Source organism: Carassius carassius, chromosome 30, assembly GCF_963082965.1.
Source record: "Carassius carassius chromosome 30, fCarCar2.1, whole genome shotgun sequence".
In the NCBI taxonomy this organism is placed as follows: Eukaryota; Metazoa; Chordata; class Actinopteri; order Cypriniformes; family Cyprinidae; genus Carassius; species Carassius carassius.
The window spans coordinates 21,842,356-21,869,311 of record NC_081784.1 but is presented as its reverse complement, the minus strand read 5'-3'; the positions used below and the strand labels follow the sequence as shown (position 1 = coordinate 21,869,311).

General features: G+C 35.5%; 1 protein-coding gene across 1 annotated transcript; it reads left to right on the top strand.

Annotated features, from left to right (window-relative positions):
• Positions 1 to 467: 467 nt before the first annotated feature.
• Positions 468 to 12,549, top strand: LOC132110905 (pituitary homeobox 3-like). Its single transcript, XM_059517991.1, has 4 exons — positions 468 to 712; positions 6,435 to 6,561; positions 9,007 to 9,212; positions 11,190 to 12,549. Exons 2-4 carry the CDS (start codon positions 6,453 to 6,455, stop codon positions 11,754 to 11,756), a joined length of 882 nt encoding a protein of 293 aa, XP_059373974.1. The 5' UTR covers positions 468 to 712; positions 6,435 to 6,452; the 3' UTR covers positions 11,757 to 12,549.
• The last annotated feature ends 14,407 nt before the right edge of the window (positions 12,550 to 26,956 follow it).

Here is a 26,956-nt window from a genome sequence, read left to right as displayed (position 1 = left end):
GCCTGCACAGAACAAAATTTCAGTGAATATTTCTTAATCAAATAAATATTTTTCTTATGCGAAGAACATTGTGATAAACTGAAGAAGCTTTTTCCATTATAAAGAACCCTGAAAGTTTCCATATTCATGGATGCAAATACAGAACCTTTAACCTACTTTAAGTGTTGAGCATACAAAGCATTAAATTTGCTAAGCAGAGAGGAATATAGTCATATATAGGCCTACCACGCACCATGATAAATATAAAAATGTTCATGGTTTAAGTGTTTTTTTTTTTGTTTTTTTGTTTTTTGGAGAAGCAGTGAAATAGATCTCAGTGTGATTGACCGAAACCTTGATTTACTGTATGTTTAGTCAGCGCATGTGAGAAAGACCGTGAGAGAGAGCGTGAGAGAGAGAGAGAGAGAGAGAGAGAGAGAGAGAGAGAGAGAGAGAGAGAGAAGGGGTGGGCATTCCTCTCTGCCTCGGACCTGTCGCACGAGATGTTTAGCATGAAGTCAGTCCCCCTCTGCACGGGGATCAAGGCTTCACTCTCAAACTTATGACAGACACCAGCCAGAGAGAGAGAGAGAAAGGGTAAAGAAACTGTCTCTTTTCGTTGGCTCATCCTAAGGAACTTTCTACATGACTACTGCATCGTTTCACAGCTAACACGCGCTGTACGAAAAGTTGTGTATTTTTCGAGGATTACCTCCACTAGACCGGGATTCATGTGAGTAGCCTATGCATGATGAAAATCACTTTTGATGATATGTGCTCTCATGCGATGGAGAAGCTGTGGGGATGTTGTCTTCCTCAGCCTCACAACAACAGGCTACACCTGAATCCAGATGTGTCTGATCGCGGCGCACGCGGACTATCGCTCGTGAAGATCGCTTTTGACCGGCGACTGCGGAGAAACCTTTATCAGTTTATGTGCTGATGATGACCGGCTGTATGTAGCCTATAGGGTTACAGGTTAGCCATATTTAACTTAAAAAATGCAATAGGCTATCTTGAATTTAGGGTTATAAAAATCAGCTATTATATTTATTACATTTACGATTAAATATATTGGCTATTTGATCTATTCAGCCTATTAGACTAGCCTATTTAAAAAAGGCCTATGGATTAGATGATCAGAAGCAATTGTTCAACTTGATAACACTGATACGTTAAGAAAATCGGAGAAAAGATGTTTCTAAATTATGTCTGGATTATTTCAGGATCATTTTGACTTAAACCATGTTTAAATCTTTTTAACCTGGGTATCTAATGCTTTAATAATGTTTTTTAAATTAGCTGTATGATAATCTAAAAGCTTAGGCTACATTGATTTTGTTAAAGTTAAGTTTTAGCCAGTTTGTTCTTCAGCTAAATTTTTGAATAGTCGGCTGTTTAAACTTTTGTTACGCGTCGTTTTAACATAAACACAACTGTCTCATACTGGATTACAAAAACAACAATAGTAAAATAAAACTTATGTCTAAATATCTCTGAATTTCTCTTTATGTATCGCTTCACAGACCATCACGGTATTTCGGGACTGACTGTTTCGGCAAAAGTGAAAATATTAATGCTATATATATATAGCTAGTCTAAATGGTTAGGTGGCAGATGCTCCGAAGCCATGAGACACCAGAGAGAGAACCAGACTGAAAACAGTTATTTTGTAAACGAATATTTTTTTTAAAAATTCACTTAATAAAATTAGATGAAAATTTAAATTTAAAATGGCACGCAGCGATTTAGGCTATACAGTAGCCTATTCATCTAATGTTTGGTGGCATTTCTGTTCGTCAGAATTGTTAAAAAATAAATAAATAGCCTACTCCGGAAAACGCACCTGTTTATCTAAATTTACATGCGGCCATTCGTTTTTTTCTTTTTTCTTTTATCATTTCCTAGCTGTTTTTTATTTCAGTGTTTAAATCGTAGGTAGCTATTTTGTGTATGATGAATGCTTTTTGTCAACATATTATTTATTTATTTATTTATATTTATTTAGCCTATTTATTTTCATTAAAAACGCTAAATATCGTTAAAATAAAATGCTCTAATGTCAGCCATAAAAATTAAATATCTCATACTTTTTTTTTTTTTTTTATAAAAAACTGTTCATTCATTTATGTGTGCTTAAAACACAGAGAACAGTGCGTGACGCTCTTGTGTTTGGTCAAGTCTTCTCATGTTCCCTTTACTAAACACAGTATAAGCCTGCAGTCATGTCTAAAATTATTTAAAAAATATGTAAAATACAGAAAAAAAACAGAGAAAAATAAAATAAATATATATATAGGCTATATCTCAAGATTTAGCATTTGTGTGTGTGGTGTTTCCACATTTCAAAACATCTAGTTTTGTTTTGTATCTCAGTCGAACGTGACTAGTGCTCGCGCGTATACTGTGTAATGGAATAAGCATGACCGATCTTAATAGATGAGCATCTCCATGTCCACGAATATTCGGAGCAGTGCGTGCAGGAAAAGCCTCGCTTTGACATACACAGCCAAATGCAAATGAGTGTTAGGAGGGGAGAAATTAACATCTACAAACACTGGGTAGAAATTCCATCTGCCGCCGGCTCGAGTGGGCCCTTAATAAATTCTCAGACAGCAAAGTGACACACATCTTAATCAACTCTTAATCCAAGGAATTAATTCTAAACGCGTTTATGAATAATTCCTGAGATAATGCAGCAGCCCGTGGAAATCTATGCTGTCTGCCTCCGTCGAACCAACAGATGGATCCAGCAATCTTCTGAAAAACGAGAGGATTTTACCTCTATTAGGCTATCTCTTCTCTTATATTGCTATATATATTTTAATGAGATCGATGTCGTGTACATAAACTTTTCCTCACCGACATGCATTCTTTGAGCCATAAGAATATATCAAAAGCAGCTTAAATCTCCTTTCTCCAGATGGCATCAACACATGATGTGTGCCACCAAGGAGAGACTTTCAGTTTGAGCCAAACTTTCTTTCACAGAAAACTAAGAAGAAAAAAATCAACAATTAAAATAAAAATAAAAACAGCATTTAAAATTATTATCAATAATATTATAAATCATAAATGATTATTAATGTTATTGCTATAAGTATAGTAGTATTATTTTAACCTTTTACCTATTTGAAAATAAACCCTTTGGATATCCATGGACAATTGGTTATAATTTATATACAGTAACTATGAGATTAACCAAAGTCTGAAAAACCTGGTCACTTTCCTTATTGGTCTCTCCATTTTTTACATATAAGAAATCTATCAGTGCATCTGTGGCATTTGCACTGAGTCTTTGATCACTGGCCTTGTTGGCTCACAATCCTTAGAGGACCCTTGATAGAGTTTGAAATGTAATAATGTCACAAGTCTTGGCAGGGGTTGGGGGTGCATTCACAACTTGCTTAGGATGAAATAACCAGCTTACGTCACTTATAACTCTGGCTAAAAGACACAGCATCTGAGCAGCCTGCCTGACAGATCACCATTTATCAAAGTCACTTTGGGTACGTGTCCATAGTTCTGATTGTAATTCTGTATTCTCATGGTAGCCTCCCCACAGGCCAGCTGTACTTAAAAGGCAAGTTACCTCAATTGTTTATTAGATTAAAAAGAAAAGTGGTGGAAAATAAGGTGTTGTGCTTGAACTGCGCTTGTAGGATTTAGAATGTATAAAAAAATCATATTTTTGTGATATTGATTGCCTTGTATATCAACGGTCATGTATATAAACTGTGTATATTAACTAATGGCATTTAGTAGGCCTAATTACACCAGATATCATATAAATCTGTAAAGTCTGTGAAATCAAATGGCATGCCCTCTTGTGCACACTGAAACAAATCATAATTTAACAGGACACCCTGCTTTGGTAAAGCACATATTTGTTATCCAAATGTTTTATTTTAAGCATTCATTATACTGAGCAGGCCTACGTAAGTGTTTTCAGCACATCACTCAACATGTCTGAAGTACTGTATGATGAACACACTTTTTCTTCTATTCAAATTATTGTAATTATTTATGTATTTTTATATTTTATTTGACAACATATCTACTAAACGTATTCCATCATATTTTTCACCATATGTAATATAATTGCAAAGTTTATTATCTGGTAACAAAAGTTAAAATGTGATTTGGGTGCGCTGAAAAAGACTAAACAGTGTAGAAAGTGTTCTAAATCAGTGATATAACAGTCTATTTATCACCACTGATCATCTCTACATGGGCCTGTCACTTCTGTGATCACAAGGTACCTGTTTGTTATTGAAATCTGCTTTCTTCTAATGGATGCAGGACTCCATGGTTAGTAAGTTTTATTGATTTTACATGTACTTAAAACTTTTTAAGAAAGAAAGAAAGAAGCGATGAAGGACTCTGGAATTCTATTTAGGCTTTCATAATGATGAATTTAGATTGAATTAATATTTTCACCATTTTAAATAATATTCAACTAACTAATGATATTAGGATGTGGATATATGGCCAGGTGTATGTACTGAGACACTGCTATTGAATACAGTATGATCAAATAATGTTGGGGAAAGCGGTCATAATGGTGGAGTAATGTCTGATTTCGTGTCGCTCGTGAGAAGTAGAGTTTATTAAGTGTGTATACGGGAGCTGTCAAGCCTAAAGGGGCAGAACTGGTCAAAACTTTCCCCATTATACACAACCCATAACTAGGCCTATCTAGCTGAATCAATGTGGAAATGTTGCTAAATATTACATAGCGCAAACAATAAATAGGCCTATATGACATGTTATTTTATCTGGAAGTGATTAAACATTTATTATTCTAATATTATTGTGCTCATCAAATGAAAGGCCCACGCGCTTTGTGATTTGTAATTCATTTTTAACCAATAGGCTACTTTTATTTTTGAATGTTTTTATTGACCTTTAATCTCGGTGAAAGCAAATGCACTTGTCCAATGCGCTCGCTTATTTACGATCGTTTTAGGCCTAGCCCTATTGAAATAACGATGCTTTTGATGCTTTTTTATTAATTGTCTAAACTAAAAGGCCTGGGCTATAAATCATAAATATGTTTGTGTAACCTTTAACTGATAGACAGGATAAGAAAATGCATGTCTCTATGAGATAGACTTACGTTTCAGGTGATGATAGTAGTTGGAAAATTGTATTAAGAGTGTATTTTGTGCATGCGTGTAATGATAAATAATTTTTGTAAAAAAAAAATTAATAATAATTTAAGTGAATTATAGGCTATTTTATAAAATACCAGTCAATTCTTTACGCCTTTAACAATTTACCAATCCTTCAAAAGACAGCGAATAAAAAGAGGAAATCACACGTGTTCAGTTCCCTCTCCTCGGCGCGCGAGCTTCGGTGGCGTTCTCTGAATTCTGATCAGCTTGCGCTCTTCATCCAGTCACATCACAGATCACAAGACGCAGCGAGAGAGTGATTGTGTTTCTAAATCTCTAGGGTGTAACATAAATAAACGAGCTGTTATTTTAGGCTCTGTTACGAGGCTGGTCGGTTCGCGTAATCCTGACCCTTGATTGCTCGGTATCTAAAGTCCAAAACGTCTTCAGACAGTTGTAAACGGATGAACCCTACCTGACATTTTGAAGATTTGCAACCCAAACGCCTTAATTAGGCTAATACATCTCATTTGATTTAATGAAACATGCAAATAATTCGTATTGCCTAATCGGTTTATCTTTGCCTCTCTCTAGCTGTTCTGATTTATTCTAGTCGTCGGTTTATTAAGGTTTCATTTGTCTTAGGTTCGTGTTTTTAGGTTTAATTAGTCTGTTTTCATAATATATCTCGCTTGTACCATTTTTGCGCAGGAAAATCTAAATTACCAGTATTGAAATCATTAATAATTATAATAATAATAATAATAATTATCGAAAGTCTATTGACAAAAACTTTGTTAGTTTATAGAAAGGACATCTAGAATGTGAAAATATTTTTATCACTATTAATACAACCTTAGCCTATAACATCTTTGTTTAGCTATATCCATTCAACCTGTTATATTCTATTAAATGGGTTCTCAGAGTTTCCAATTATTTTTTCTCATCTTAAATTAAAATCCAAGGTTGTGGAAACACTGTAATGCACTTATCAATTGACTCAAACATTAGCAAAATAGCAAGTTGTCTACTTTTTGTGTTTAGAGTGTCGTCATCTTTTTTGATATTCCCAAGCCACATTGATCAGTCGTGAAATATTATTGCCCGTAGCCTATATCTGATTAAAAAAAAATCTGACTAAACAATAACATTAAATCTGAAATCGGATTACCAAAATAAATAAAAAAATCCATAAATGTTTAGATCAAAAGTGTTTGTTTTTTATTGAGTCGCGTCAGTGCAGTCTCATGTGTAGGCTCTTCGCTTTATCTCTAGACTGAGCTTGTGTATGCATATCAACTTTCACGTAAACAGCCTATGCCTATTTGTTGTTCGCAGAGCCTGGCGGTCGAGGTGATGGAGTTTAACCTCCTCGCGGACAGTGAGGCCCGTAGCCCGGCGCTGTCTCTGTCTGACTCCGGGACTCCTCAGCACGAGCCGGGATGCAAAGGCCAAGACAACAGTGGTCAGTTTATGTCTAATTAAGTTAACACACAAAAACGCATTCACGTAGGCTATTCGAGAGTGTTTACTTAAAATGAAGCCGCTTCTGTATCTATATCAGAATTTACTATTTTGTAAAATAGCAAAACCTCATTTTTTAGTTTTTTATATAGTGCACATCCAGCCATTCGAGCCAAATGCATGACTGAATGCTATTGTGAGCATATGTTGGGTATTTTATGGCACATTGTGTTCTTCTCCAGTTCTAATTCGTTTTCAAGTTCAAGTGGGCTTGTAATAACAGCACCACTTTGGTTGTATCGTTTTGAATAATCTTGGTTGATTTGAATCCAGGCCTAGTTTTACAGATGTTGGACAGTCTTTTCTATGTACACAGTGATGACAGTCGTGATTTGAAGAAGATCCCGACTAGCCAGTCACGTGCCGACGGGACGGTGCATAAATTATTCATTTCTGTGCCTCAAATTTGGTATCCAAATAACTCCGTCAGTAGGCCTGAGTAAACCTAAACACCTGTGAAAAGAACAATGACCTAAAGAAGATCCGCACGAGAAACTGCAAGACAGAGGATTATGTAATCCTACACAAACTAAGACAAAGAGTCTATTTATCGACTTACTGCTTATTTAGCTATGGTAAACTGCATAACCTAACGCGTTACAAATTGACAGCGTTTCACCGCGCAGGTCGATGCAAAAATAAGGTTGATTGTTAAAATACATTATAATAATATGCAAAGCGATTTTAGTGTCTATTTTTATTAACGTTGGACCTTAGGCTATATCGTAAAGGAGGTCTATAATAGGCTACTGAAAAATGCCAGCATGTGTCTTTTCGGACCGCATTTTATGTTTGATCGCATTCATTAGATGATATTGGCCTAACCTTAATATGTATAGAACTGGTTGCCTTGTGACGTTTATATTTTTAGAATATTTTAAAGAGCGGGTGCGCTAATAAATAATGAAAAGCACCAAAAAAAATTCTCCCACTATAGATCAAATCAGTTAAAATTATTATATTAAGCTGTTAAATTATGATCATACATTAGATCCACCCTTAATTTATATATATACTACGTTGCGGTATATTAAGGCCTATTCTACTCTTTCAGAATTAGACTAGGCTACCACATTTCTTAAAAAAAAAAAAAAGTTATATATATATATATATATATATATATATATATATAGTAAAAGAGATGTTAAATCTTCATTATAGGGTATCTTTACACAAATGAAAAGGTATCATCATCATCCTTTTTTTAGAATTAAACGTGTTTGTTTTAAAATATGTCCACAATCAAGAATCTCCCGTCACTCTGAACACCAGAGATAAAATAAATAGGCTATAACTAAGGCTAGTCTATATTTTAATATGATACGAAATTTACTCAATTTAATTTTGGTTGACATTTTGAACGAATAGTAAACAAGTTTATGTTTCAGTCAACGGCGTCTATAGATCGAAATCTACTCTCTTTCAAAAATATTTCGCTACCATATTTTCAGATTAAAAATAAAACGAACTACAAAGGAACAGTATATCACTTAATTCATAGCATTGTACGTAGGCCTACATCAAAGAGACTGAAGAAATGTAGCAGTGTTCAAAGTCCTGTGTTTCTCCCACGACCGATCATCGCAAACCCACAATTTTGTTGATTTCTCAGCAGTTTCTCCTTTTCATTTAATTAAACTCTAATTCAATTTAACTTGAAATGTTATGACCTTGTGACTTTGAATATTTTACTATTTTTATTATTATTATTACTGCTTCTGATAAATAGAGTTTAAGGGTCTCTATCCACTGAGAGATGGCAGCATGATGTTTTGTTGGCTTTCCCAGAAGCCCCGTGGAGTCCTGGAAAGCTTGCTGATTAGTTCGAACTGCTCCTAGAGAGTTAAGCTCTTGCCAAACAGCCCCAAACCTGCCCTGTCACTAATGGCTGATCCCAGGATTATGTTGCCAGCTAATTTAGCCCTTTCTGTGGGGTATTGAATTTGCAGAGCTATATACCACAGTGGGACGATTTTCATCACACATACAAAAAACCTTTTTGGGCCCTGCAGTTTTTCTTATTCTGTTTTCAAGCCAATTTATTTTTTTTAAGCTTTTTTTTTTTTTAATTTTTTTTTTTTTTTTTTTTACTACATATATTTATCCAAAGCTTATTTTATTTTGTAATCTATTGTATTTTGTGATTATTGTGGGACTTAGCTGTATCTGTACACACTTAAAAAAGTCAACGATGTCATAAAAGAAATATTTTTGGGTCCCCATCTCCAAAGAACATTTCAGTGTGAAGAGCATTTTATAATCTAAAGAAACGTTTTACCACTATAGAACTTTTCGTACAATGAAAGGTTTCGTCTATGTTCAAAGAAGATCGTATTTATTAAGAGTGTATTTATTTAAGTAATGTATTTTCCTGTGACCCATACAGACACGGAGAAGTCCCATCAGAACCACACAGATGAGTCAAACCCAGAGGATGGCTCTTTAAAGAAGAAACAGCGCCGGCAAAGGACACACTTTACCAGCCAGCAGCTCCAGGAACTTGAAGCCACCTTTCAGAGAAACCGCTATCCTGACATGAGCACGCGAGAGGAGATCGCTGTGTGGACCAACCTCACAGAAGCAAGAGTACGGGTACGTCTCCCTGCCAAACTAAACCTCTGCATAGCTACGGCACATTGTGTTTCAGCAAAATCTGCAGACATTATAACCAAAACCACTGAGTCGAATATAATTTAAAAAGATAAGATGTTAACTATGCTATCACTATGGTGCATTTGGATACTGTAATGAAATGAAAGGACGTTCTTTTGAACCACGGGACATAAATTATAGGCCCGGGCTATTCCAGGATTTTCAGGAACACTTAAACACAAGACATCAGTTTTGGTATTGGCTGTGGCTTTGTTTTCTGTTTCCAGAAAGTTTCTGTAGGATTTGTGAGATTTGTGAAGTAACATGACCAATAGTTTGCTTAGAAATACCTTGAAAAGTTTTGTGACCTTCTGTTCCAACATAAAGCATATGTTTGATGGGTGAAGCTCACAAAGAGAGCAGGTGGGCTCCCTTTCTGATGGATGACAATACATTCATTACCTCCTTAGATGGCGTGCATCTAATGGATCGAATTCATGTTGGCCAGAGAAAAGGTCACATTGCACACAGTCTTGGTTGTTATTTTGAAAGAACAACAGAGATACCTCTTTCCTAATGTCTATCAGTGGCCTCCTGAACCGTGCATGTATTTCAGTAATCCCAGCTGGAACCTTATGCCACATATTCGCATGCTTCTGCTGTCATATTGATTTATGCAATTGATAGAGTATGTGCTCCTAAAAAACACACAAACCCTAAATCATGGCCCTGACCTGATGCCAGCACAGTGGACCACACCTGACTGTGAAGGCTTCTTCTCAATTTGATGCTGGATTTTACATTTATTACATCAATATTGAAAGAAAGCATGTGCCATGTGCTTAACCATTTTTTTTTTGTGATTTTCCTTTGGGAAAACAAAAGCTTGGATTGGAAAGTGATCTGAAATTTGAAGATGGCGGTGAGATCCAGAGTTATGCTAGTTATGCATGGAGGGTATATTCCCTCTCTCCCGATATAAAGTGGTATCATTTACAGTATGCTGGATAAAGATGTCATTATATATTCCCATAAAACTGAATCACAAGTATAGATTATTTGTGAAATATGCGGAGACAGTGATCCTTTTCAGAAGTAACTTTGAGTCATAATACCCACGATTATGTCTTTATCATATTTCTTTAGATGTTACTAACATTAAAAATAATGTCATGAGTTGTAGAGTTATGATGAAGGCATTTTTTGTGCCGCTGTCATATTATGAATGTTACTTTTAAAGGAATTCATTCAGATACTGGATATAAATTTATGCGTTTAGCAGACATGACTTACAGTGCATTCAGGCTATCAATTTTTACTTAACGTGTTCACGGGGAATCGAACTCCCAACCTTGCGCTTGATAGCGCAATGCTCTACCAATTGAGCTACAGGAACACTATATAAAAGAGCGGTGTTTATACTGCTAAAACCTAATAATTAAAAAAAGCTCTTAATTTCTTATTTTCCTTTCCAGCTTGTTTTTTTTTTAATAATTGCAGTCTGCAAACACTTTCAGAGGGAAAGATCGACAAGAACACAGCTTCATAATTTCTAAAAGAGAGCTAAATGAAATATATTCATTTCAATTTTCACATTAAAACTTTAATCCAACCGGTATCCCCTAAAATTAGGATATAAAATTTACTAAATGTGAGAGAAGCCCTTTAATGACATTTCTCACTGGGGAAACTCAAAATAAGTGAATAAATTAGTTTTATAAATGAAGCACTTCAGTTATTCTTGGTGGAACTTTACTTGTTCAAATCTCATGATTTAAAAAATCAAAATATTAAAGTTCTGTCTCTTATATTTAATATTAAGAGCACACTATGTTAGAGTGATAAAGAAAATGGTGTTCAAATGTATGGTTTTTCACGGAATTGCACTGATGTAAATCTCCAGTTGATCTGACTGTAGTAAATGTACTTCCATCATAAGCCCTGTTTTAATCTCTTTCCTCGTTGTCTTTCAAACAGGTGTGGTTTAAAAACCGCCGCGCCAAATGGAGAAAGCGAGAAAGGAACCAGCAAACCGAGCTGTGCAAGAATGGCTTCGGCGCTCAGTTTAACGGACTCATGCAGCCGTACGACGACATGTACTCGGGCTATTCCTACAACAACTGGGCCACTAAGAGTTTTGCTAGCAGCCCGCTGTCAGCCAAAAGCTTTCCTTTCTTTAACTCCATGAATGTAAGCCCACTGTCCTCCCAGCCAATGTTCTCCACGCCCAGCTCCATCCCTTCCATGAACATGGCCTCCTCCATGGTGCCCTCTGCGATGGCAGGGGTGCCGGGCTCAGGCCTCAATAACCTGGGAAACCTGAACAACCTGAACAGCCCCACCCTCAGTTCTGTGGCGGTGTCGGCAGCTGCCTGCCCTTATGCCACCACGGCTAGTTCGTACATGTACAAAGACACCTGTAACTCCAGTCTGGCCAGCCTCCGGCTCAAGGCCAAACAGCACGCCAACTTTGCTTACCCAGCCGTGCAGAACCCTGTGTCCAACTTAAGCCCCTGCCAGTATGCTGTGGACCGGCCAGTATGAAGTCCTCACGTCTAGCACTCCAAAAATACCAACCCAAATTTCAAGCTCTTGTCTAGCCAACCCCACATCTGACTCCGAGGCATCATCACCCTGCAATGAACTTGTTATGGTTTCTGAAAGGACAAAATAGGAATAAGCTCCATGAGGAAAGGAGCCTCACAATGGACCAGGACTCATGCGATAACATGTCGTGACTTTGTCGCTGAACCGATCAACTGCTTATTAACAAGCTTTTGTCCACTGCATGATTAGAGTGAAGTACAAAAGAGGACCTAAAGACTTCCACTACACTCAGGGGAAGACCTTTCCAAGCCTAACGACTACCTGTTTTCATCATCAGTACAGAAAAGAGGGTGTACATAATGGACTCTGTATTGTATGTGATAAAAAATATCTCGGACATGTAGTATTTTAATGATGAGAGGAGCATGTTCCTCACAAGCGGATGTACCTCCTTGAGGAATTTTAATCTTTGTTGTGAATTCCATTCACTGAAGGTCAGAGGTCAAGGGTCAAAGGTTGTTGTAAGATGACAAGACGAAACCTAGCAGTGAGTAGTTTCAGATGAAAAGAAAAATAAGTACAGAAGAAGAAAAGCTCTGAAAATTAGGACAAAAAAAAGAAGAATTTACTAAAAAGCCATTGAGTAAATAGATTTGTGTGGTGTTCTAAAAAAAGGGAGTCTCTGACTGTAATATAATGTATGTAAGAGTGCAGTTGTTATAAAACAAGCTTTTTCTGGTGTTGCCTGCTTTGTCTCATTAAACCTAAAATAAATGATTATTTGTTTTAACGAATAACCCATGCTTTGAAAGAAAATACCCCTCACGACACTGGTTTGGTCAAAAACACAATGTCCTTGTGACATAGCAACGCGACCTCAGATCCATAGCAACATTAAACAACAGAAGTGACGGCGCGGGAGGCAGAGACATATAGATGTTCTCATTGGCCTGTCACTGATCTGTTTGACCTACATCAAGTGCTACTCACTATCCTGTAACGGGGGATTCTTGGTGCGGTGCCTCGTACTTCCGAGGGAATGCCGCCAAGATTATGTAAGTGTTTAAGAGGCATCCCCCCAGAGAGACGCAACGTGGGAGCTTGCTCAGGTTTACAGATATAGCAACCTTATAGCTCCCACTGCACCTCACCCAAGACAACAAACAAACAAGAAATTACCCATTCTAGTATTTAAAAAAAAATCAATCGCAGTGTTATTCAGCATTCAAGAAAATTTGATATCATTTCTATCATGACAAAATTAATCAACAGCAATAAAAAAGTTTGTGCCTCAGTACTTGTTCCATAATATACTTGTTCCATATATATTATCTTGTTCTTATAATATTATATTAACAATATTTGTTGTGAAAATACATAATAACAAACAAATGCATTCTCCTTCCTAAAGGAAAATATTCATTTGTGTGTGTATGTTTTAAAACACACACACACACACACACACACACACACACACACACACACACACACACACACACACACACACACACACACACACACACACACACACACTTTGGGAACAACATATTTATTATTATCACTATTATTACTACATGTTTTTTTATATCTAAATAAATTATTATAGATGCAAATAATACATACTATTACTACTACTAGAATATATTCTCTTTCTCCGTCATATTCTCCTTCACCTGCAGCATATGAAACCTGGGGAAAAAATAGATATTACACAAAATGAAAGAGCATTTATATGAGAAAACTAATAAATTGCATATCTAAAAAAGTTTTATATTAAAACATTAATATTTTGTAGAGTGACTTAAATAAATACATTCACTTTCATAAAATAAAATATTCACTTGAGTTGAAAAAATATGCAAGCAACATAAGAAATACAGACAAAGTTTTTTTCTTTGACAGATAGTAATTCTTGTCTACTGCCAGATGCTTTTTTTTCATGTATAATACACCGTGCAAGTAAAACCAGCTTGTACAGATGAAAATATGATTTAGTTTAGTTTTTAAAAGGACATCATGCAATGAAATTAAATAGCACTGTGACAATGACATATGATTACAGCTTTCTGGCATGACGGATCAGCATTTCAAACAGGATTTGGGGGAGGCATCCTTTAAAAGTAGATTTTCACACTGTTAAAGCAGTGGAGTCTGTGCACTCATGATCCACTGAGCACTACAAATCAATATCCCTCTACAGGTAAACATCAACTGATCCCTTATGTTTACCTCACATATGAACTGAATAGAAAACACATATACAATATACATGACCTGCAAAAATCCTAAAACCTAAGAATCCAAGGCACCTTCAAACAAAGGTAGCTTTATCTTAAGAACTTTTTATGGAATTTGGGATTTTAGACCAGCGTGAATAAAGTATATGTACATTTGGCTTAATAGAAATCAAGACATTTTTTTAGCACCAGCAGGAAAACCTCTTGGTACAGACGGAAATAAAACCAAGCATGCACCCAAACAATGAATCAAAGAGTGTTAAAGTACGACACCATGCAAAAGAGCCGGGACGCCTCAGTTACCTTGAAGTGAATGTAAAGCTTTCAAAGACAAAGAAAAAACATTTGGTTACTCAAAGCTGTTGTGATAATCTGTGAGTCTCTTGAGACTTACTGACAGATATAAATCACAAAATGAAATTAGTACACATCATACAGTTTGATGCTTCCATTTGAATTTCATTTTGGTTTCAATTAATTTGAAACATTTTCTGACATTACAGTTTACTCAGAAGTAGCTTATGAAAACAGCATTGGGATTTACAAACATGTTCATTTACATCCAATAAAACATACAAATATAAATAAATCAATAATCTGAGTATCAATTAAAGAACTAGGCAACATAAGGAACAGAATATTACAAAACTTGTAATACTAAAGCTGACTACTTTTGAATTAATGAAAGCTTATTATTAACACTTACATAAGACAATCAGAATAGTATGCCATTCTATAACAGCTCCCCAATTGGATAATTGCATATATTATTGGAGGCCATTGGTTTAATTAGGTTTTGATCATTATTTTCGTCGAAATTAAAACTGAAAATTGGATAAACGTAATTGAAGCCTGAACAGGTTGCCTTTGTTATAATAATTAGTATTGAAAATACAAACAGTCAGATAGACAGACTGACGAAATGTCATGTCTTTTTATATTATGTTCCCAATGAGGATTAAAGAAATTAAAGTCTGCCTGGCTCACTCTCTAGACTTATTAACAAGACAAATTGATCAAAGACAGATGGAGCCTCTCTTGGCTCATTAATACTTGTTTCTTGGCAAATTATGAACATTTGAAATATGCCTGTTATTGTGAAAGTTCATAAATAAAATCTGACTTTAAAAATGAGAAAAACACTAGTTCTACTCAATGGGGTCTTTCTAAAATGATCTGGAATATGCTAATCGCATTTCTTTTGTGAAGTAAAATGAAACTATATTATATTTACATAATATCATATGGAACTGAAATGATTATGTATTTACATTTAAATGCATACCTTTATAAAAAAATAAGTGTGCTTAATTGTATTGAATGAGCACCTGCAGTGTACTTCAAATCTTAAGAGTAATTGCGATAATATAATATTAATGAAATAAAATGCTTTTAAAAAAGTATGCTTATTTTTTGTGACCTCTATCTATCTATCTATCTATCTATCTATCTATCTATCTATCTATCTATCTATCTATCTATCTATCTATCTATCTATCTATCTATCTATCTATCTATCTATATGGCACATTTGAAGTAAGTATATTTTAAATAGTAAATTTCATCATTACAGATGTACTTAATAAAAAACATAATATAAAAATTTAACCAGAAATAAACTATAAAGTATATTTCAGTTTACCATAAATGCTTATCAGTGCATTATGAAATATATATCTAACCATAGTTCAAAGACAGTTGATGTACTTACAGTGAGTCCTACTTAAGTAGTAGCCATTCTTAAGTTCCACTAATTGCATTTCTTGTAAATTTAAATTCATTTAATTCCAATTGACATGCAGTAAAGTGTCCTGAAACATTTCCCTTCAGTTTGCACTAACACACATTGTTTTAAAGTATATTATTTTCATTATCGGGTGAGTAAATGATGACAGAATTCAATCGAACCCTTACACTATTCTCTAAAATATACAAATGACACAATTAGCACTGGATAATGTATTGTAAACGGATGCTGAAGCTCAAACTGTGTACAGCAGACCTTATAAATGACACCTGGAGCCTGAGTTTGCCTACAGCCTAAATTCTTTTTGTCTAAAGCGATTCCAAAACATTTTATTCCAAAAAACGACTGATTTAGCAGGTGCTAATCTGCCATTACCTGATTAGCCGCAATTGCTCTTTGTGGCCTATCAGACAGATCTTAGAAAATGGATACAATAGAAATGGTTTGAGCAGCCCCAAGCACCACTGCCTGAGGCAGGTGTAAATTCACAGACCACACAACGTCTCACACCCTGGGAGGATACGAGCTCAGAGCTGTTCCCTCTCAATTACCAGCAGTTTCACTCTCCCTCCTGTCTCATCTGAATAGGGATCATTACTGAAGTTTCCATGACGACAAAAAATAACAAAAAAAAAAAAAAAACACCAAACATTTTGCAAACCTTAAGCATGCAACAAAAGAACTAAAATATGTCTTGGTTTAACGTTTCATCTTGTGTGGATCACACAAACACCTTTGTGGATTATACCATCATCATTACGGTCTGAATGACTCTTCCAATCACTCCCCCTCTACATAAGAAACCTTTCTGCCCTGAAGAGTGTGTCTGTGCTTCAGTCCAAACCCCTGACTGTAATACATTAACAGGATTAAAATTCCACAGGTAAATCCTGAAGAAGCTGTCAGCTATCTTGCACTCTTCCCTTTAGAATGTAAAAGAGTGTGCTCAATTGTACTGAATGTGCACCTTTAGTGTACAACAAACTGTAAAAGTACATTTTAAAAAACTGTACTTGCAGGTAATATAATCTTAATGAAATAAAAGGCAACTTAAGTGTATTTAGGCTATTTATCTTGCATGTATAGTTTCGTGACTATGTTTCTTAACACACTTAAATGGATAGTTCACCGAAAAATAATTTTCCCTCATCCTATGGAAGTCAGTAATTACAGCAGCTAACGTTTTGGTTACCAACATTCCTTAAAACGTGTACTTTTGCATTCAACAACTGAAAGAAAGTTTTGGAACAACTTGAGGAAGAGTAACTAATACAGAATTTTCATTTTGGGTGAGCTACCCTTTTAAGTACACTTAAAACCTTCACTTTGTAATAGTGTCAAATTAAAACTTTTACTTAAAGTACATTTAAAATCATAATTTTAATAATATTTTGCTATACTTTAAAGAATACTTGTGTGGACTAACACACTAACATGCATGCACAGATTATAATTGTAAATGAGCTGTGTTTTTCAATACGTTAATGCGTTTTAAATGTACTAAATTGCTACTATATCATTAAAAATGTGAAATTACAAATATATTAACATGACTCACAAGCTTCAATAGAAATGCTATTAAAGTATATTTTATTTTACCCTAAATGCCTGTCAGTACATTCAGCAGTACACTTTAACATTTCAAAGAAAAAGGAAATTACATATAAGATGTATTTACGGTAACTTAAGTCCTACTTAAGTGGGTCAAAATGCAATCTAAAGATCAGCTAACTGCCTTTAATATTAAACTATAATAGATTTACAATTAATTATAACTAACATGCATTCAAGTGTCCGGAAACATTACATTCAGTTCACACTTAAGTTTAGTATTCTTTTAGTGTTTTATTTCCAAACTAGGTATTCTTTACTGTCACTCACATTTTTGAACGTAGACTTTATAGTGCACGATCCAAACTTAAATTTTTATAATTCATGAATGAAAACAATTTGTAACATGATATTGATGTACCATTTACATGGTAATGCAATGTCTGATTTTAAAATGGGTTTTAAAGGATGAATTTTTAGATTTTAAGTTTTCAGTTGATATATAATTTCTGATGATTTCTAAAATGTGAGAGAGAAAAAGGCAATGAAGAAGTCTTTTGTTTAACAAAGGTCAGAACTCCTGTTATAATGTAGATTTTTGAAGGTGCACTCTTGTCATAAATTAATCTATTACTTTTCCTACATAATTTTTTACAAAAAACATTGGTAAAATATATATTTGGGAGCCTTAAACCTTTCCAACGATATATAGTTTGTCAAGATTAGATTAGATTTAATTGTAATATAGTGAAGTATATGTAGGCGTCCCGTATATGGGACGTGGTGACAGTTAAAGGGTTAAAGGTATGCTAAAGAGAACTTCTTTTTCACAAGGGCCTGCTTCATCTTGCACATCTTTTTCTTTCTTTCTTTAATTATCCATTTTTTGTTCTCAGGCAATATTGTAAGTGAGTTGCATAGTGTAACATAATGATGGGTGACGGCCCTATTGACACGCCTCCCTAACCATTAAAATATGCCAGCATCAAAACCTATTGTGGCTACATCCTGCAAACCACCGCAGTCCTGTCAGAGCTGTTGGCCTCACCCAATTGGTCCACAATGCACCAGACACCTCATCATAGATCAGTACTTGCACAGGCATCTCACAAAAGCAAAAAATACCTTGAGGGTATTTTCGAATAGGATTATGTTGGGCTTGAGAACCAATTACTGGAGCCATTTCGGCATCTCATCTAGCAGAAATTACTGCCTACGCCTCAATTGTTTTACTTTTGTTTAATATTGTCAGTTTGCTAATAATTAGTTTTATTTGCGTGTACACCTTCATTATAACATTCTTACAATAACAAAGACATAATTAAGCTATCCATTTACAATCCACTTGGCCTACATGATTTAAGCCTGCTGGCGTCTAATGAGTCCCATGTGGAAGAATTACAATTTTCTATAAACTATGAGTAATAAACCATAATTTGTTTATTAATCATAGGGATTTCTGTTGTTTATTTAAAATAATAATACTAAAAATAAAACAAGAAGTCCAGAGACAGAAAGAGAGCATATAAGCGTGATGCACTCTACTGCCATCTATTGGTAATGAGGTTTAAATGTCAGAAACCAGAACTTATGAAGCTCAGTATATGGAGATTGTCATTCCTCCAGACTACCATATAGAGTAAAGCATGTTGCAACCCATTGTTTTATACTACTGACTACTTCTAACCATGTAATTACAATTATTTTGCAGTATATGTCATTGATAGAATAGGAAGAATAGACGAAATAGGCTCCTCAAAAATAAAAGTAACACAAACAATGCAGTAGGGTCTTTCTAATCTATGGAGAGAACTGAGAGTTGGTGCTGGACAGGGTGAAATGTCTTCAAATCCTTTAATTTAAATGCACTCGTCTGGCATCCAGCTCATGTTAACAGCTAAACATGTGAACTACACACAGAATGTGTGGACTGGAAAACAGTGGGTGGCGACTCTACAATCAGAGAGCCAAAAACATGAGCACACTCGAAACTCACAGGATCTCAATATATAAAACAACCTGAAACAAGACATCCTCACAATCACCCAAGCAGAATGTATAGCTGCCAGCTGAATGATTCAATCAAATCTCCAATAATGTTTCGGCAGTCTTTAGATAATAATATAGTCTTTTGAAGTATTTATTAAGAGTAAACAGCCTTCCACAACAGACACCATTCACATCAAAACATCCGTCATCAGAGAGGAAATTCACACAGACAGTAAACAGCACATCACACAAGGTCACAGCTAACATCCAGTGGCTTCACAGACAGCTTAAAGCTCATTAAATAAAGCCACGTTCTATTCTATTCTATTTTATTCTATTCTATTCTATTCTTAAACCCACTCATTCTGTAATATATATTTTTTTCACATTTAAAAAAATATGTGCAACATATGTACAAAATATTTACAACTGGTTAACAAATCAAATGAATCAAATTTGTTTATATTTCAGCTCTGTTCATTCTCTCAGCTAACTTCATGAAGTGCCTCATGAGAAACTTTTAAAAAGAATATTGTAGCTCAAATGAGTTTGCATGAATGCTTCATAGTAATTCTAAAACTATATTTAAAGTCTCTTATGCTCACTGAGGCTGCATTGATTTGATCAAACATGAAATAAAAACAGCAATATTGTGAAATATTAATACAATGTAAAATAACTATTTTCTATTTCTTTTATTGTAAAATGTAATTAATTCCTGTAATGTCAAAGCTTCAGTCTCACATGATCCTTCAGAACATTTCTTATTATCAATGTCATTTTTTATTTTTATATTTGAAATATAAATCTTTTGTAATGTTACAAGATAAAAGTCTTTACTATTTCATTTGATCAATTTAATGCGTCCTTGCTGAATTAAAAATTAACTTCTTTCTTTCAAAATTATATTAATATATTATAACACCCAGCTTGATCATTTTCTTGTTTTGGGAGTTTTGGGATGTATAATATATGTATTCTATTTTAAAGACTATATAGCTTATACAGAAGAATTCAACCTAAACTGAGGAAAATATGAATTACAAAAATCATTTGTGAAATATTATATGACAGTGAGAAGAACAATAAAAGATCTATAACATTCCTAACAACACTGTGACATGTTATAATAGAATTAACAATCTCCTGTACTTTTAAAGACCACTGAATAGTATGACGTGCACTGTACACTTACCTTACCATTATATATCACACTATGCAATAAAAACTAAGCATCATGCACGGTCATGCATATGTGCATGCAACTGGCGGAGTTATTTTTAGCAAGACAGCAGGGCATCAGAGAGTTCTGTGGCGCAGAACCACTGTTTAACACCATTTCAAACTGACAGCAGGTTTCTTTTGAAATCAGCTGGAGTGGGTTAGCAGATGGGGGTGGGAGTGACATCGCGGCTCGAGTGGCAACATTTGTGCAATTCCAGCGGGATGGGATCGGAGGCCACAGCTGAATCTGTTCTGTTTGATCCAGTCGATGAGAAAGACTGAAGGAGCCAAAGCTACATAGCTGGAACTCTTTAGACGCATGCTGGTTAACTCATGGTGTGAGAAAACAAGACAAATCCCTCTGACCCATTCTCTGATCCTTCTTCCTCTTTTCCATTCATCCCTTCATTCGGTTTATCTCCGTCGCCCTGGTATTTTTACTCCTCTCCTTTTCCAGGTACCCAAGACAACCATCTAAGAGCCCATAAGCACTGCAGCAACAGCTTCCAAAGCCTCAAAGGTTTATGTGATACTGCTGCTCTGACAGAGACAAGTTTGGGTCTGTAAGTGGGATTTTATCTTGGCCTGAAAAATGCAAACCAAGCAGAGGAACTTTGTGAGTTGTTCAATAAAAAGCTCAAGTGTCCGCATGTCTCATGTGAGTGGAAGGCAGCACACTAGAGACAAAGGTGGGGGGGGTTGAATTGGGGAATACAGGGGCCACCTGTTGTAGCACAAGACACTGATATGACTGTGAACAGTTTCTATGGTTTTAGAAGTTGATTTGGGCCCAGGCCTAGAGGACGGTTTCTGCTGTGGCCGCTAACAGAGGGACCGTATCTGCAGCTGTCCCTGTTAATTCTACTGCTATCCTGGGTTTGGGAGGCGTACCAATCAAACTGTGGAGTAGACACAGAGCATGACTTCATTGACTCCACGTCCACAGGGAATGATATCTCCCATTTGACACTCCTCGTAAACGCCTTTGGGTGTGATTGCTTTATCTAGCTCACACCTATAAACTCTGTTGTTCCCACACTGTAAAGCAGGGTAAATTACCACCCTCTCCTTTGAACACACACATAAGAAAACAAATCATGCTTTCATAATTCATAAAATGTCATAATTATGACATACAAAGTCACATTTCAACATTTTATCATTTATAATTTCAACTTTCATCCCATAATTTTTACTTTTTGTGCCACTCTTTTGACTTCATCTCATGACTCAGTATATCATAATAAAAAATAATAATTAGTATCAGTTTGCTGACTGCCAAAATTTTGTTTCATAATTTCATTTTTTAAACTCTCTTTTGTGAATTAGTATCTCGTTGTGTGTCTCACAATTTTGACTTTTTGTTTTTTCAGTTCACTGGTTTAATGCCGTAATTTTTGACATTTCATCTCATTATTCAGATTTTTAATAATTGAATTATGCATTCAATTATGACTTAGTATCTCATAATGTTGACTTTTTATATGGTAATTGTTTTTATTTTTATAATTTAAACTCTTTACCTCATACTTATGACAGTGGTACTTTTAATTTTAATCATAATAATTAAACTTTCTATTTGATAATTTGACCGTAATAATTTCAGCATTTTGTCATAATTGAGTTTTCATAATTATTAATTAGTATCTCACAGTGTTGACTTTATGTCATAATTATTATTTACCTCTGCAGGATTATTATTATTATTTTTTTTATGTGGCTAAAAAGGGCTTTCATACATGGGACAAAAAGTAGTCATATTAGAGATATATCTAGGTGAATAAAAAACCCTTTGTAATTGGTTTAAATTGTCCTCATTTAGTTTTTATGATCCACTCAGGCTATGTAAGGCTGACTGGAAAGCAGCTTTTCACTGGAGTCCGGCCCATTCATTGACATTCAAAGACTTCCCCCAAACGCCAACATTGTCTGTGTTTTTGTTGTCATTGATTAAAGTAGTTTCCCAGAGCCAGACGCTTGACTTGGGCCATTAGGTCTGGAACACTTTGTGGCTTTTTTGGTCAATAACTGCCAAATTAGACAGAAAGCAACCAACCATAGTTCCTTTTGTTTTATGTGTGAGGTGAGTTTATTTAAAAATAAATATTCTATCATCTTTGACTCACCCTCGTGTCATTTCAAACCACTATGACTTGTTTTCTAACGCAGAATAAAATCATTAAATGAACATCCACCTGTGTGAACTCTGCCACCCAGTGGACTGGAGTGTAGTGCTGGATGGTGCACAGGAGAACTGATGACTGCCATGATTTTACAGTACATTTGCTTAAATATTGAGTATGTATGTATGCATATATTTATTTACATATTAATTTGTTCAAAATGATCTAAGCTCTTGGAAGATGATTACTTGGATGCTGACACTGGGTGCTTTAAGTCACAATATGTTGCCATTCACACAACTGGATGGTACCTAAAAGATCTTATTTTATGTTGACAGACAGACACACAGGTTTGCAACAACATGGCAATTAAGGTTTTTTTTTCATTATTTTTCTTCTTTTTATTTTTCAACGTTAAGGTTTGTTCAACTTCAGTTATTAGTATCATTACTAACTGGTTGCTCATATAAGAGCATAAGTTAAAGTAAACTTGATCAAATATGTTTCAATAATGATGAAATTAAAACTATTACCTAAATGCTGGTAATGCTAAACCATGACATAGGCCTATCTTATTGTTCATTATGCATGTTTTTACATTTAAAAGTTCCAGACATCTGACATAAAATGCATCCATGAGAGATGACGTTTGAGCTGACATGGATTGTTGTGGAGACTGTAATGCCATCTCTAACTGAAGCTCACAACTGAGAGCAACTCTAAGCACCCTAATCACCTCTGGGTTTATGAAAGGAACAGTGTATGGTGTGACCGCAAAAGTACAAGCATCTGCATCACGCAAACTATAAATAGCTAGTTGCTTTTGACTCATTAATCAGAATTTGTAGAAGTAATTATGGTTCTCACTAAGTGTAATTAACCCTGTACTGCCAAGGTTTGTTGCCACCAAAGCTGAAATGTTCAGATGGATGAACGTGAATGATGAATGTGTTTGTTTTTATGTGAAACTTTTCACCACTAGATGGCAGGGTGATTACTCCCTAGCGAAAATTAACTATTGTTTTACCACAAATAAAACGAAAACACATTGACACTCATTCTTTATGTCTGATTATTTGTTGGCAAAGTCTAATTTTTAACGGTGTTTATGCTAAATACGCTAAACAGTGACTGTAAATATGTATATTAGGTATGGAAATGTACTATTTTAAGTTTTGATATTGTGCTACTTTGGGATTTTTTGGATTTACTTTAACCACCAACCAACCACACAAGCGCCCCCGCACCCCTGTCCTCTTTTTGGAAAACTACAATATGGTCACCCTAATTAAAAATTATTGAAACTAAATACAATTTAAATAAATAAAATGATTGAAAATAAAATTAAAAAATAAATGAAAGCTTAGTAAAATATGTAAAAAAATAATAAAAGTAACAATAATCAATAACAATTCATAAATACTAAAATTGTGCTGCGGGTTGGTTAATAAAGCCATTATAGTCTTTATAAAACTGATATTTTCTTGTATTTGTAGGGATGAGGTAAAGACAGAGGGCAAGAGTGAGCTGATACCAACCATCAAGTTCCCTCAGAGCTGCCTGCTGAGAAACCAGCGCTGTATCACTGTTTCCCTGTGTGCGAGTGCTCCTGTTATCCTTCATCAAGTGATCATCTTTTGGGATCCATCATCTTGTGTACTCTTGGCACGTGTCGCTCTCTTTCTTTCCACAGTTATGATCGGCTCCTGCGAATGCATGCTCTTAGATGGGAGTGTGACACTGTGCTGCCCACAACCATTAGATTTCATAAGGGTGGGCATGCTTTTCTTCCATGTAATGTTGAAATATGTCACATGTATCTTTTTGGGCTGTGACTGATGTGATATTTAAATCCTTATAAATCAGATTGGAGTGGTTCAATCAGTATAAAAAGTCTTTGGCAACCTATATGTGGTCAATAGTGAGAGAGGACATTATCACAGGATATGATGCCTCCTATAAGAGTTTATACACTGAGGTGAGTGCAGGTTTTACTAGAACTGAGATACTTCGATTGTTCACGTTTTTTACTTTGTCGATTTTGTCATTTTTAGGTTTTTGATATATTTTTTAAAGATTTTTTATGTCTATTTTGTTTTAGTTGTTTTAGTAAGAATTGTTGAATTCTTATTAATGGAATGGGAAAAACATCTCTTTTTACTGTAATGTGTAAAAAAAAAAAAAAAAAAAAAAAAACGGTCATTACGGTAAAGAGATTTTTTTTATTTTAGTTATGAAGTATTTATGCATTATAGAAATATTTGTTGTAATACCTTGTAAAAGAATTTCAGTAAAATTAATCTGAATGCTTAAAATATATTACATAGATCTTAATAGTCCTAAAATAGGCTTTTGTTATTTTGGGCCAAAAATGCCTTTTTTGGGTGTGCGAAATACATCCATTAAGCTAAATGGAGGAACATGATCAGCACTGATGTACAGTATCATTTCTTTTCTATTCAGGTGTGTGGTCTTAAAGACCATGGAGAATTTAAAATAGATGATGGCACAGTCATTCTATACATATACATATATTTAACTATATTCTTCAGAGCATGTTTAAATCAGACTACAAGGACTGCTCTTTTTATATATAGATTGCTTTTATATATAAATAGCACTTTTTACCCAGATGGAGATGTGAGTAGTTATTCGGCAGTGTATTAGAGCATGTCATCTCCTAACAATAAGCAGCTGTATTGTGGATACTTTCCTTTACATTCGTTTAGATGTTACTGCTTTAAATTTGAGTGATTTGTCTTTTTTAGAAAGTAACAGGTAAAACTTTATTTAGTCACATTCTGTACAGTGTAGCGGGAGGAGCAAACGACAGACACAGTGGGTGTGGCATCAGGCCTCGGAGAGGCTTTTATTAACAGAAAATAAAACAAAAGGAGGAAATAAAAGTGACCAAAGGGGAAAAGTGTCCAAAACAAAAAGGGTATCTGGTGTCCTCGTCGTGCTGCGGGGTTCGTGTGGGTCGGGCAGTGTTCATGAAGGAAGGGTCCAGGTAAGGGGCGGAGTCTGGCGGCCACACGCGCTCCCCTCTTCGGTCAGGGGCGCGAGGGGCGGCGCCTTCCTGCCAGCCCTGACTTATCCAGCGCCCCTCCTCTCTCACACACCCACTCCTGGTGTCACTTTCACCTCCCAACAGTTAGCCAGCTCTTTTAAACAAGGTGTACATCATACATACTGTGCTTTTGGTTATTGCACCTCAATGGGGATTAAAACTGCAGTAAAAAAGAATGTCTTTTTTTTACTAGCAATTATTGAATCCAACAAATTTACAGGAATGCTTGCGGTAATAATAAGGGTCAACTCTTGGCATCCAATACGGGCGAAACAGTGATTTGATTAATGTAGCAATGGTTAGTCTTGGTTCTGTTTTGATGGTCATCTACTAGTTGGAGAACCACAAACCTGTGGGGATTAGCTATTTATTTATCTAAAGCCATGACAAGTCCCTCCATCTCCAGAAGCTATTCTTTCATATGGCTCTTATCACTTTTAAAGGCCTCCTCCATCTGTTGAAGCTGTTTTGGAGTCAATCAGTGATTTCAGTAGTTGGTTGGCAGTATTACTGGCATTCTCCCTCAGAGAGCACAGATCTCTCTCTTGTCCTCCAACTAGTTGTTCAAAAGTTGGGCCTGACCAGAGAGTTAAGTGACAGGCTTCTTCAGCAGAACTTCATTCCAGAACAAATCCAACTCTTTGGCTTTGGCTTCAAGCTTACGAAAAGAGTTCCATCATTTGATTCTCTTCCCTTCGTAGATCCAGTACAAGTTTATCTGAATTCTCTTTGAGTTTGGCAGACTCCGCCTCCATTTCGACAATCTGAGAGGAAAGCTGGTCTACAAGTTGCCAACTTGTTCAAAAGGTCTCGTTTTTTCTTGCTCTTAGTTCAGATGGGCTTTCAGCTGTTCAACCTTACCCTGTTCCACACGAAGAGAGACTTGAGGTTTTTGCTTCATCATATGCATTTGATCCCATTCCTCAATGTGACTATTGACCTGTGTTTGTAGCTGTTTGAGAAGTTCAAATTTACCCCAGAGCTCCTCTATATGAGTCGATCCCGCTCCATCTCCCCTGCATTTATCTCAGAAGCCTGTCTTGTAAGATCATCATCTCTGCTTTTCAATGCCTCATGCGTTTTGGCCAAGTTTTCTTGAAGCTCCACAAGTTATTTCTCTTGTTCTCTCACCAAATTGCTGCTCATCAAATGTGTCCCTGCATCATTTCAATCTCCTTCTGCAAGGTCTCAGATGTGGTCCTCCAGTTTTCCAGTTCTTTAGTCAAGAGTGAAAGCAGCTTTGAAGATCATTGGTG

Excerpts from the sequence above, each read along its gene's own strand:
- LOC132110905 (XM_059517991.1), top strand. The coding sequence starts at position 6,453 with ATGGAGTTTAACCTCCTCGCGGACAGTGAGGCCCGTAGCCCGGCGCTG. Across the intron at positions 6,562-9,006 it reads CAAAGGCCAAGACAACAGTG|ACACGGAGAAGTCCCATCAG; the intron begins GTCAGTTTATGT and ends TGACCCATACAG. Across the intron at positions 9,213-11,189 it reads TCACAGAAGCAAGAGTACGG|GTGTGGTTTAAAAACCGCCG; the intron begins GTACGTCTCCCT and ends TCTTTCAAACAG.